Source organism: Lactuca saligna, chromosome 8 (genome assembly GCF_052625555.1).
Source record: "Lactuca saligna cultivar CGN05327 chromosome 8, ASM5262555v1, whole genome shotgun sequence".
NCBI classification, from domain to species: Eukaryota; Viridiplantae; Streptophyta; class Magnoliopsida; order Asterales; family Asteraceae; genus Lactuca; species Lactuca saligna.
The window spans coordinates 81,605,015-81,618,465 of record NC_136424.1 but is presented as its reverse complement, the minus strand read 5'-3'; the positions used below and the strand labels follow the sequence as shown (position 1 = coordinate 81,618,465).

The window sequence follows — 13,451 nt, the reverse complement described above, 5'->3', positions numbered from 1 at the left end:
AAGCATTTGATTCTATTAATTGGGGGTTTTTGGATGCAAATATGAAATCAATGGGCTTTTGGAGACATATGGAGAGGATGGATTAAAGGGTGTCTGGAATCTGCAAAATCATCAATACTCATCAATGGTTGCCCGACGAATGAATTCCCCATCACAAAGGTTGTCCGACAAGGAGACCCGCTATCCCCATTTCTCTTCATCATTGCTATGGAGGGACTATCGGTATCTATGAGGGCAGACTGTGAACGAGGTGTTTTTAATGGAATTAAAATTCCAAATGGAGGGCCGGTCATATCTCATCTACTATACGCGGATGATGCGTTATTTCTTGGTGAGTGGTCGGAGGATAATATCAAAAATCTGTCGAGAATTCTTCATTGCTTTCATGCTGCATCGGGCTTAAAGGTGAATTTCAACAAATCACGAGTATTTGGAGTTGGTGTAAGCACGCATGAGGTTACAAGGCGTGCAAGACCTCTCGGGTGTGAACCGGCAAAACTACCCTTCAACTATTTGGGGGTACCAGTAGGGGCAAACATGAACCTTATTAAACATTGGAGTCCCGTTATTGATAAGTTTCATGCGAAACTATCGAAATGGAAGTCCAAAACTCTCTCATTCGGGGGCCGGCTGACCTTGGTGCAATCGGTGTTGGGGAATTTGCCCACATATTTTCTTTCTTTATTTGTTGCACCTTAAGGGGTGATTGACAAACTAGAAAGCATTAGAAGGCAGTTTCTGTGGGGAAATTCTGGAGACAAAAGGAAGATCCACTGGGTCGCATGGGATACTGTTACTGCATCTAAAGAGGTTGGGGGTCTAGGTGTGGGAACGATCAAATCTTTGAATATCTCCTTAATGGTTAAGTGGTGGTGGAGATTGAGGACTGGAGCATCAACAATTTGGGCTGCGGTTATCAAGGGTATACATAATTTGAACTCAAAACCAGATGACTATTATGCTAATAATCGACTACCAGGTACTTGGAAAAATATTGCCGGGGTATGTAAAGAGCTGAGAAAAAAGAACATAGCATCTGAGGACATCTTATGTAAACAAACAAATTCTGCAGTTGAATCTTGGACATGTAGGCTAACTTCGGATGGCATCTTTGTTGTCAATGCGCTACGAAAAATGTGGGATAGGAGCTTACCTATCTCCGGGAGGAAATTCGAATGGATTCGTGAAATTCAAGTAAAGGTGGTTTGCTTTATATGGAGGGCATGGCTGGGAAAAATTCCAACAAAGTTAGCACTAGTAAAACGTGGGGTATCAGTGGGAGATATAAAATGTAGTCTTTGTGATGAATGGGAGGAAGATTCGGATCATGTTTTGATTGGGTGTGAATATGCAACTGAAGTACTGAGCTGGATCTTTAAATGGTGCGGTGTGATGATGCCCCCAATAAGAACCGTGGTCGAGTTGCTGGATTTTGCCTACAATTGGTCGAATAATCAAAGCAAAAGGAGGTTGCTCTTGGGGATTTGTTATGGTGTTCTTTGGGGTATTTGGAAACAAATAAATGATAGAGTGTTTCATAATTCCAAGACTCCCCCAGCTAAATGTGCTGATATCATTTAGTCCACATTGTTCTTGTGGATGAAAAATAGGAAGGAAAACTCTAATATGGTGTGGCATAATTGGTGTAGTAATCCATTTTCATGTTTGTAATCTGTCAATTTAAATTATTCTACTTGTACTCATTCTGCAGCTTCTAGTTACTTGCTAGATGCCTGTTTATCTATTTATTTTATTTGCCAGTTCAAAAAAAAAAAAATATTAATTTTTGGATATAAATTTAAAACGAATCAAAATATTGTAAACTTTTTGTAAATTTTTTTTATTTTAGATATAAATTTATTTTGAAAAAACAAAACCGTTCATTTAAAATTAAAACAAATCAATATATTGTAAAATTGTTGTAGCTGTTCATGATATTTTAAAAAGATAAAATAAATTTATATTGTTTTGTAACATTTTATGAAAATAAATTTGAACTAAAACAGTAAATAAAGCTTTATAAATTTCTTTTGACAACGTAGAATTACAATCACTTTTATATATAATGGATTCCAAATTTATGAGATCACAATTTAAAACGATGTAATGATAAAACCATGTTAAAATTTAAAAAATTAAAAAAAAAACAAACAAAATCTAGAAACACAAATCTAGCTTAAATCTAAAAGCTCAAAATACAATTCCTTTCAGAAATTATACATCAAGAAAATTTGTCATAATAAAAAGAATCGTATTCAAACAAAATCTGTAGAACAAATATCAAATTAGATTTTCATATAAAATAATAAGCATAAACAAACAACCAAACACATAAACAATACACAAATAGATAAACTCACATTTGCCAAAACATCCTCATATTCATATAGACCCATTAGTATCATAAAAAATCCAAAACAAAGAAAAAAAATAATAAAATCGGAATTTATATCACACATAAACAAAAATGTATAACAAAATCGTGTTTACACACATTTCTTCATAAACTTATTTCGTTCGTGATCTGAAACATTTTTTAATATGATAAAAATAAAAAGACCATAAAACCAATAACACGAACTTTAGATGTGTAACACACCAACATCAGAACTTCATATATTTGGATTTGAAACTCAAATCAGTAACACAAGAGAAGAAAGAAGCTTTATATCTGTAACAAAATGAAAGATGACAAAACATAGTTTAAAACATTGTAAACGAAAATCAAATTGTAAACATTTTTATATACAGCTTTAGAAACTCATCTCTCTCCCAAACTCCTTGTTGTTTTCTTTCTGTTTGCTTCTTGTTTTTCTCAGATCTCAAAAAAGGTTTCCAATGATGGTAAACGGCGGGTAAACGTCAACATTAAGGAATAACGAGAGCTGGAATTCTAATCTTTTTTTATTTTATCTTAAAAGTATATCAATATGGATTTCTATTTATAGAGAATAAAAAGTTATGAATTTTGATATATTTAATATAATTTTTCGATAATAATGACTTTCTAAAAATAAAAAAAAAACAAAAAAAAGTATGTTTTTGTGTATATTAAAGTAATGATTACCATAGTTTAAGGAAATATGTTTGATTGAAAAACACATGTTTATCCGTTATCCATTTCCGGCGGTACGCCTAAGTGTTTAGTGTCAAAATAAATGTGTGGCTGAGAATGATCCCCCATTCTCAATATTTTTTTTCTCAATTTAACCCTCCTCCTCTTCTCTCTCTCTCTCTCTCTCTATATATATATATATATATATATATATATATATATATATAAACCTTAATTATTCTATGAACGTATAACCAATTCTGAGCCAATCATTTAATAATTATAATTTCATAATTTTGCTAATTAAATTAGTTGATATCTAAAATTAAATCCTTAAAATTATGGTAGCTAATTAAACTTCGAATATCATAATTTTGGAAAATAATGATCATGTATACATCAAAAGAAACTAGTATTGACGACGTACCTTTTTTTGTCAATGATGTTAAAAGAAATTTTGGAATATTTTATATTTTCCAGATTCTATAACAATGTTTTTTTCAATACAGAGTATATATTCCTTATTATTATTTTAGAATGCATGATAACATGTTGATTTTTTTAACTTCTTTTTTTTTTTTTTTTTTTTTTTAAACATACAATGCCTTATTCTTCCAGAATATATTAATCTTCCAGAATACATATGTATAGTTACGTATTTACAACTTTTTCTCAAAAAAATATTGGCTTAGTGGTTCAAATACATTTATCAATTAATCGATTCTTAACGAATTAACTTTTATTTTAGAGAATAAATTCTGATTCTTCAAGAATGTTTTAGGAGAATGTTATTCTTAACAATTCTTGTTAACAAGCATGTAGTTTCACCTAACCAAATTGATTCTTTATCATTCTAAAAATGTTTATTTAACTAAAAAAAATTGATTTTGAATCTTCTAAAAAATGTTTACTTAAATATAAAAATTGATTTTTAATCATTCTCAAAAATCAATATTTAATATTCTTTAAGAATGTATCTAATAACTGGTGTTTGAAAATTTTAAGGAAGCGATACATTTAAATTGATTATTTTTCTTATAAATTAAGTAATTTACACAATATTTATTTAAATATTTATTTGTTTCATTTTTTTATTAATTGACTTGACTTATTTACATAGAATGTAGTTAATTTCATTTCTCTCTCTTAATAAATTATCATACTTGCCATTATAATTAAATAATTGTAGCTATATAGTGAATGCTAGTCCATGTTAATAAAATGTACTGTCAGATCACCACTTTTCATTTTTTTTAATCTAATGACCAAAATTTAGTCATACACTCACACAATATTTATAATCCACATTTGATCCTAATCTCATATATATATATATATATATATATATATATATATATATATATATATATATATATATATAAGTTGAGTTCATTTAAAACCATTCTAATTTTGTAAGACTGTGAGACCAAATTTAAAAATAATTTTAAAATGCAAAATAAATGGAAAACTCCAAAAATTCTTTTTTTAAATATTATTTTCGGAACTTGAATTAACTAAAAACAAAAATAAATAAATAAAAAATAAAAAAAAAATCCCTTTTTTAAAAAAAAAATACGTGAAATATTCTACTAGAATATTACACTAACATATTCTAAAAAATAATTTTAAAATGCAAAATAAATGGAAAAATCTAAAAATTCTTTTTTTAAATATTATTTCCGGAACTTGAATTAAATAAATAAATAAATAAATAAATAAAAATTTCATATTTTTTGAAAAATACGTGAAATATTCTAATAGAATATTACACTGTACATATTCTAAAAAATAATTTTAAAATACAAAATAAATGGAAAAATCCAAAAATTCGATTTTTAAGTATTTATTTTTGGAACTTGAATTAACTAAAAAAAAAAAAATGTCTCTCGTTCTCATAAAATTAGGCCGTCTCACATGAACCTAACCTTATATATATATATATATATATATATATATATATATATATATATATATATATATATATATATATATATATAGGTTCAGGTTTATTTGAGACCACTCTAATTTTGTGAGACCGTGAGACCAAATCTAAAAATAATTTTAAAATGAAAAATAAATGGAAAAATCCAAAAATACTTTTTTTAAATATTATTTTCGAAACTTGATTTAACTAAAATAAATAAATAAACAAATAAATAAAAAAATCCCGCTTTTTTTTAAAAAATACGTGATATATTCTACTAGAATATTACACTAACATATTCTAAAAAATAATTTTAAAATGCAAAATAAATGGAAAAGTCTAAAAATTGTTTTTTTAAATATTATTTTTGGAACTTGAATTAACTAAAAAAAATATAAAAAATATAAAAAAATATAAAATCAAAATTTCATTTTTTTTTTTGAAAAATACGTGAAATATTCTAATAGAATATTACACTCTACATATATATTTTAAAAAATAATTTTAAAATGCAAAATAAATGGAAAAATCCAAAAATTCTTTTTTTAAATATTATTTTCGGAACTTGAATTAACTAAAAAAAATAAAAAGAAAAAAAAATAAAAAAAATACATGTCACGATCTTATAAAATTAGGCAGTTTCACATGAACCTATATATATATATATATATATATATATATATATATATATATATATATAGATAGAGAGAGAGAGAGAGAGAGAGAGACTCAAGATCAAATAAAAAGAAAATTTTTGGTAGGAGGTAAGAAGTTTTTTTTCTACATATTTTTTTCGCGAACAAACAAAATGAATCATTAGATGATTAATTTGTAAGATGATTCACAAGAAAAAATTGTCAAAAAAAAACATCTCGATGATTTATTTATACAATGATTTTGTTATTATTCACTAAAATTATCATAAAAATGAATTTTTTCTTAGTTTATTTAAAAATGAATCATAAAGATGTTTTTTTGGGAATTTTTTCTTATGAATCATCTAGTGATTCATTTATTTTGTTACTCAAATATATATATATATCTATACTACTTTATAATAGAAATCCAACTATTTCCATAAATAGATTCAATATAATAATAATATTTTTTAAGACGTCCAAACCATTAAGCTGTTAGTACAAGTAATCATTAATAAAATAATATTAAATTTTAAGAGGTATAACCCTTATTATGCTATTTACAATGAGTTTATGCATAGAAAAATACCAAATCTTACGCGGTTAACATGAATTACGTACATATTGAATAGGCTTTGGCTTTCTTCTTCAAATTGAACTGGTCAAAGAAGAACCCGTCTTCCTCAGATTTTGCCAATTGAATCGGTCTATAGATAAACTTTATATATCATCTCTTATCTTAGTATCTATAGCCCTTCCTTGTAGAATAACCCTAGATGAGTCGCCATCTCTTCTCTCCTTGAACTCTCTCCCTCTCTATTAAATACTCTAAAATTCCTCCCATATTCGACGCAGTTACCCACCACACCTTGACCACTGAGACCATTACAGTCGCTGCTAAACACCTCTGCCTTTCTCTTCTCTTGCATATCTCCTTTAGAAACCCGAATATCGAACATCACAACACCATCAGTAAACTTTGTTGTCACATAACCTTCACTACCATCAAACAGGCCACCTTCATCATCATCGCACTTCATCTTACCACCGTTCACAACCCCCATCTCTCGACATCTAGCATATGCTACTGTTCTATTCTCTAATTATTTGATTTTGATCGATTGCACCGGTCAAGTCTAGAACGAATCTTTTTCTTCATATCATATTCTCTTTTTGTGGTCATAGGTCTCCAACCATCTCTCTCTCTCTCTCTCTCTATTGCAGAACCAGGAGGCAAACACTATTAATTTACAAACGTTCTCTAACAATACAGGTTTTTGTTAGCAATTTTAAAGTGTTCTTTTCAGTCATTTATCACATAATCGTCAATGTTTACTCTCAATTTCCGGTGTTTCCTCTCCATTTCAGGTTCTGATGTTTGTCTACATTTTGGGTAATCATTTGTATATTAAATATTCTTGTATAAGTGTATCTAGAGTAAAGCTTTCTTGTTTAAGTGGTACTAAGGGTATTTGTGTCCTTTTGACATTTCTCAACTATCTGTATCAATTCAGATATATCTTCAACTATCTGTACTGATATGGACTCCAGTTAATGAAGGAAATATCTTATTACTCTATCATTTTACTGTAGTTGTTGAATCCTTATCCATTTAATTAATGTTTGTTTTCAAGAAAAATAACAATTTTTGTTATGAATTGGGTGAAAATCACAGAAATCGAACTGTTATCATGACCTCACCACCATCGTCTACCATCTTTGTCTTCTCCCCTATCTTTGTATTCACACTCTAATTAAACCCCAACGTTGAAGCCTTCACTAACCATCTCCATCTTCACCACTATCCAGGTAAATAGTTCTATCAAATTCTCTGTTCCATGTTTTTTTTTAGTTTTACTTAATTGTCATATAATGATTTTACTCTGTGTTTCATGGATATATCGATTCTTACACTCACCTATGTTGTTTAAGATTATTTAGAGCTATTCATAAATGCCAGATTATTTGATGAGATCAGCACACACTATTTCCAACCAGTTTTAGGGTTAGTTGTTTATTTTATTCACAATTTATGAGCTTGTTTTACATTATTTTTTGCAGGAGTATATTGTCTAACACCCAATGTGCAGAATATTGGTTCAAGTTAATTCAATATATTTCAAAACTTGACTATGATTATTGTGTTTAATTCATCTTGGTTTTGTTTTTGGATTGTAAGAATTTTATTATTATTTTAAGTTGTTTTAGTTTATCTGATTTATAGGTTTTGGATAATTTTTTCATTTGATGTCCACTCTCTCATTTTTTCGAAGCACGACCTGTTACTTCATCTCTTCAACAGTTCAACTGATTGTGATTCTCACGATTAAAAGAAAGAGTGATTTTATTCTAGAGAATTATCTCCCCTTACAAGCTCAAGTTAAGTTTTTTTTAACCCAAATTGCACATTTGGTATTATCAATATTCTTAATATTTGAATGCAATTGCAGATTAGCTAATACCGTACTTCCATTTTATCTTATTCTTTGCATTGAAAACAACTAAATACAAGGAATAGCATCGTACTTTCATTTATATGCGAAACTCTAAGCTTTCTTCCCCAATTCGCATTTATACATTAAAAACTTCGCATTTTCATTCAAATTCTTCGCATCTTGCATCCATCCGTCTTTGAGTTCATTCGCATTTCATCGCATTAACTGAGAAATTAATCAGTTGTCTCATATTCGCATTTCAGTTGTTTGAGAAACCCAGATACGAACCCAAATGCGAAACCCACTGATTTCAAATGCGAACCAACCAAAAATCATCAACCACGTACTTGTGTCACCAAATGCGAACTGAATATCACCATTAAATTCTCCTCGCATTCTATAGATGCGAACACAATCCAGATCTCCGACTCCAAGCTTGCGAAATCAAAATCAATTAACCTCAAACAAATCGTGAACTTCTTATGCGAACTGTTTTGACCCACAAAACCAAATGCGAACTCAATTGATGTCATATGCGAACTGATTTCATAGATGCGAACACAATTGATTTCATATGCGAATCCACATCCATCGATATGAAACCAATACCAGTTACAAGTAATTAGTAGCAACCATCGATCCTCTAATTTTCAATTACTCAGCCTTCGCTTTTCATACAACCCGTCGACCCTGAAAAATCGATAAACACCAAATGTCTCATTTTTAGATCGATTTTCTGATTAAATGTCATATTTGAAGAATGATCGATTTTCTGATTAAATGACCCCATTTTGCGAAGTTGGACCACTTATATTATTTCTTGAAAAGATCAGGTGCCAAATGCGAAACTCTAAGCTTTCTTCCCCAATTCACATTTATACATTAAAAACTTCGCATTTTCATTCAAATTCTTCGCATCTTGCATCCATCCGTCTTTGAGTTCATTCGCATTTCATCGCATTAACTGAGAAATTAATCAGTTGTCTCATATTCGCATTTAAGTTGTTTGAGAAACCCAGATACGAACCCAAATGCGAAACCCACTAATTTCAAATGCGAACCAACCAAAAATCATCAACCACGTACTTGTGTCACCAAATGCGAACTGAATATCACCATTAAATTCTCCTCGCATTCTATAGATGCGAACACAATCCAGATCTCCGACTCCAAGCTTGCGATATCAAAATCAATTAACCTCAAACAAATCGTGAACTTCTTATGCGAACTGTTTTGACCCACAAAACCAAATGCGAACTCAATTGATGTCATATGCGAACTGATTTCATAGATGCGAACACAATTGATTTCATATGCGAATCCACATCCATCGATATGAAACCAATACCAGTTACAAGTAATTAGTAGCAACCATCGATCCTCTAATTTTCAATTACTCAGCCTTCGCTTTTCATACAACCCGTCGACCCTGAAAAATCGATAAACACCAAATGTCTCATTTTTAGATCGATTTTCTGATTAAATGTCATATTTGAAGAATGATCGATTTTCTGATTAAATGACCCCATTTTGCGAAGTTGGACCACTTATATTATTTCTTGAAAAGATCAGGTGCCAAATGCGAAACTCTAAGCTTTCTTCCCCAATTCGCATTTATACATTAAAAACTTCGCATTTTCATTCAAATTCTTCGCATCTTGCATCCATCCGTCTTTGAGTTCATTCGCATTTCATCGCATTAACTGAGAAATTAATCAGTTGTCTCATATTCGCATTTCAGTTGTTTGAGAAACCCAGATACGAACCCAAATGCGAAACCCACTAATTTCAAATGTGAACCAACCAAAAATCATCAACCACGTACTTGTGTCACCAAATGCGAACTGAATATCACCATTAAATTCTCCTCGCATTCTATAGATGCGAACACAATCCAGATCTCCGACTCCAAGCTTGCGATATCAAAATCAATTAACCTCAAACAAATCGTGAACTTCTTATGCGAACTGTTTTGACCCACAAAACCAAATGCGAACTCAATTGATGTCATATGCGAACTGATTTCATAGATGCGAACACAATTGATTTCATATGCGAATCCACATCCATCGATATGAAACCAATACCAGTTACAAGTAATTAGTAGCAACCATCGATCCTCTAATTTTCAATTACTCAGCCTTCGCTTTTCATACAACCCGTCGACCCTGAAAAATCGATAAACACCAAATGTCTCATTTTTAGATCGATTTTCTGATTAAATGTCATATTTGAAGAATGATCGATTTTCTGATTAAATGACCCCATTTTGCGAAGTTGGACCACTTATATTATTTCTTGAAAAGATCAGGTGCCAAATGCGAAACTCTAAGCTTTCTTCCCCAATTCGCATTTATACATTAAAAACTTCGCATTTTCATTCAAATTCTTCGCATCTTGCATCCATCCGTCTTTGAGTTCATTCGCATTTCATCGCATTAACTGAGAAATTAATCAGTTGTCTCATATTCGCATTTCAGTTGTTTGAGAAACCCAGATACGAACCCAAATGCGAAACCCACTAATTTCAAATGCGAACCAACCAAAAATCATCAACCACGTACTTGTGTCACCAAATGCGAACTGAATATCACCATTAAATTCTCCTCGCATTCTATAGATGCGAACACAATCCAGATCTCCGACTCCAAGCTTGCGATATCAAAATCAATTAACCTCAAACAAATCGTGAACTTCTTATGCGAACTGTTTTGACCCACAAAACCAAATGCGAACTCAATTGATGTCATATGCGAACTGATTTCATAGATGCGAACACAATTGATTTCATATGCGAATCCACATCCATCGATATGAAACCAATACCAGTTACAAGTAATTAGTAGCAACCATCGATCCTCTAATTTTCAATTACTCAGCCTTCGCTTTTCATACAACCCGTCGACCCTGAAAAATCGATAAACACCAAATGTCTCATTTTTAGATCGATTTTCTGATTAAATGTCATATTTGAAGAATGATCGATTTTCTGATTAAATGACCCCATTTTGCGAAGTTGGACCACTTATATTATTTCTTGAAAAGATCAGGTGCCAAATGCGAAACTCTAAGCTTTCTTCCCCAATTCGCATTTATACATTAAAAACTTCGCATTTTCATTCAAATTCTTCGCATCTTGCATCCATCCGTCTTTGAGTTCATTCGCATTTCATCGCATTAACTGAGAAATTAATCAGTTGTCTCATATTCGCATTTCAGTTGTTTGAGAAACCCAGATACGAACCCAAATGCGAAACCCACTAATTTCAAATGCGAACCAACCAAAAATCATCAACCACGTACTTGTGTCACCAAATGCGAACTGAATATCACCATTAAATTCTCCTCGCATTCTATAGATGCGAACACAATCCAGATCTCCGACTCCAAGCTTGCGATATCAAAATCAATTAACCTCAAACAAATCGTGAACTTCTTATGCGAACTGTTTTGACCCACAAAACCAAATGCGAACTCAATTGATGTCATATGCGAACTGATTTCATAGATGCGAACACAATTGATTTCATATGCGAATCCACATCCATCGATATGAAACCAATACCAGTTACAAGTAATTAGTAGCAACCATCGATCCTCTAATTTTCAATTACTCAGCCTTCGCTTTTCATACAACCCGTCGACCCTGAAAAATCGATAAACACCAAATGTCTCATTTTTAGATCGATTTTCTGATTAAATGTCATATTTGAAGAATGATCGATTTTCTGATTAAATGACCCCATTTTGCGAAGTTGGACCACTTATATTATTTCTTGAAAAGATCAGGTGCCAAATGCGAAACTCTAAGCTTTCTTCCCCAATTCGCATTTATACATTAAAAACTTCGCATTTTCATTCAAATTCTTCGCATCTTGCATCCATCCGTCTTTGAGTTCATTCGCATTTCATCGCATTAACTGAGAAATTAATCAGTTGTCTCATATTCGCATTTCAGTTGTTTGAGAAACCCAGATACGAACCCAAATGCGAAACCCACTAATTTCAAATGCGAACCAACCAAAAATCATCAACCACGTACTTGTGTCACCAAATGCGAACTGAATATCACCATTAAATTCTCCTCGCATTCTATAGATGCGAACACAATCCAGATCTCCGACTCCAAGTTTGCGATATCAAAATCAATTAACCTCAAACAAATCGTGAACTTCTTATGCGAACTGTTTTGACCCACAAAACCAAATGCGAACTCAATTGATGTCATATGCGAACTGATTTCATAGATGCGAACACAATTGATTTCATATGCGAATCCACATCCATCGATATGAAACCAATACCAGTTACAAGTAATTAGTAGCAACCATCGATCCTCTAATTTTCAATTACTCAGCCTTCGCTTTTCATACAACCCGTCGACCCTGAAAAATCGATAAACACCAAATGTCTCATTTTTAGATCGATTTTCTGATTAAATGTCATATTTGAAGAATGATCGATTTTCTGATTAAATGACCCCATTTTGCGAAGTTGGACCACTTATATTATTTCTTGAAAAGATCAGGTGCCAAATGCGAAACTCTAAGCTTTCTTCCCCAATTCGCATTTATACATTAAAAACTTCGCATTTTCATTCAAATTCTTCGCATCTTGCATCCATCCGTCTTTGAGTTCATTCGCATTTCATCGCATTAACTGAGAAATTAATCAGTTGTCTCATATTCGCATTTCAGTTGTTTGAGAAACCCAGATACGAACCCAAATGCGAAACCCACTAATTTCAAATGGGAACCAACCAAAAATCATCAACCACGTACTTGTGTCACCAAATGCGAACTGAATATCACCATTAAATTCTCCTCGCATTCTATAGATGCGAACACAATCCAGATCTCCGACTCCAAGCTTGCGAAATCAAAATCAATTAACCTCAAACAAATCGTGAACTTCTTATGCGAACTGTTTTGACCCACAAAACCAAATGCGAACTCAATTGATGTCATATGCGAACTGATTTCATAGATGCGAACACAATTGATTTCATATGCGAATCCACATCCATCGATATGAAACCAATACCAGTTACAAGCAATTAGTAGCAACCATCGATCCTCTAATGAGGAAACAGTTTCCTATTCGATTGTGCTTTGCAATGACAATCAATAAAGCTCAGGGACAAACAATTCCATATGTAGGTATCTATCTTCCAGAACCAGTATTCTCACATGGACAACTTTATGTTGCATTGTCCAGAGGGGTTTCACGTTGCAATACAAAAGTATTAGTAAACCCTAACGAAAATTCAAAAGGTGATGGGGTTTATACAACAAATGTGGTGTATAAAGAAGTATTGCACGATTAATATTTTGTGTCGTCTTGATTGGTTGCTTTTTATTGGTTATTTGATGCATGATGTAACAAATAACACCATAGTT

The 13,451-nt window shown here is 31.5% G+C and overlaps 1 protein-coding gene across 1 annotated transcript; it reads left to right on the top strand.

The window, feature by feature from the left end:
• Positions 1-228: 228 nt before the first annotated feature.
• Positions 229-1,581, top strand: LOC145009809 (uncharacterized). The gene is made up of 2 exons (XM_078968439.1): positions 229-331; positions 701-1,581. Exons 1-2 carry the CDS (start codon positions 229-231, stop codon positions 1,579-1,581), a joined length of 984 nt encoding a protein of 327 aa, XP_078824565.1.
• Positions 1,582-13,451: the final 11,870 nt, after the last annotated feature.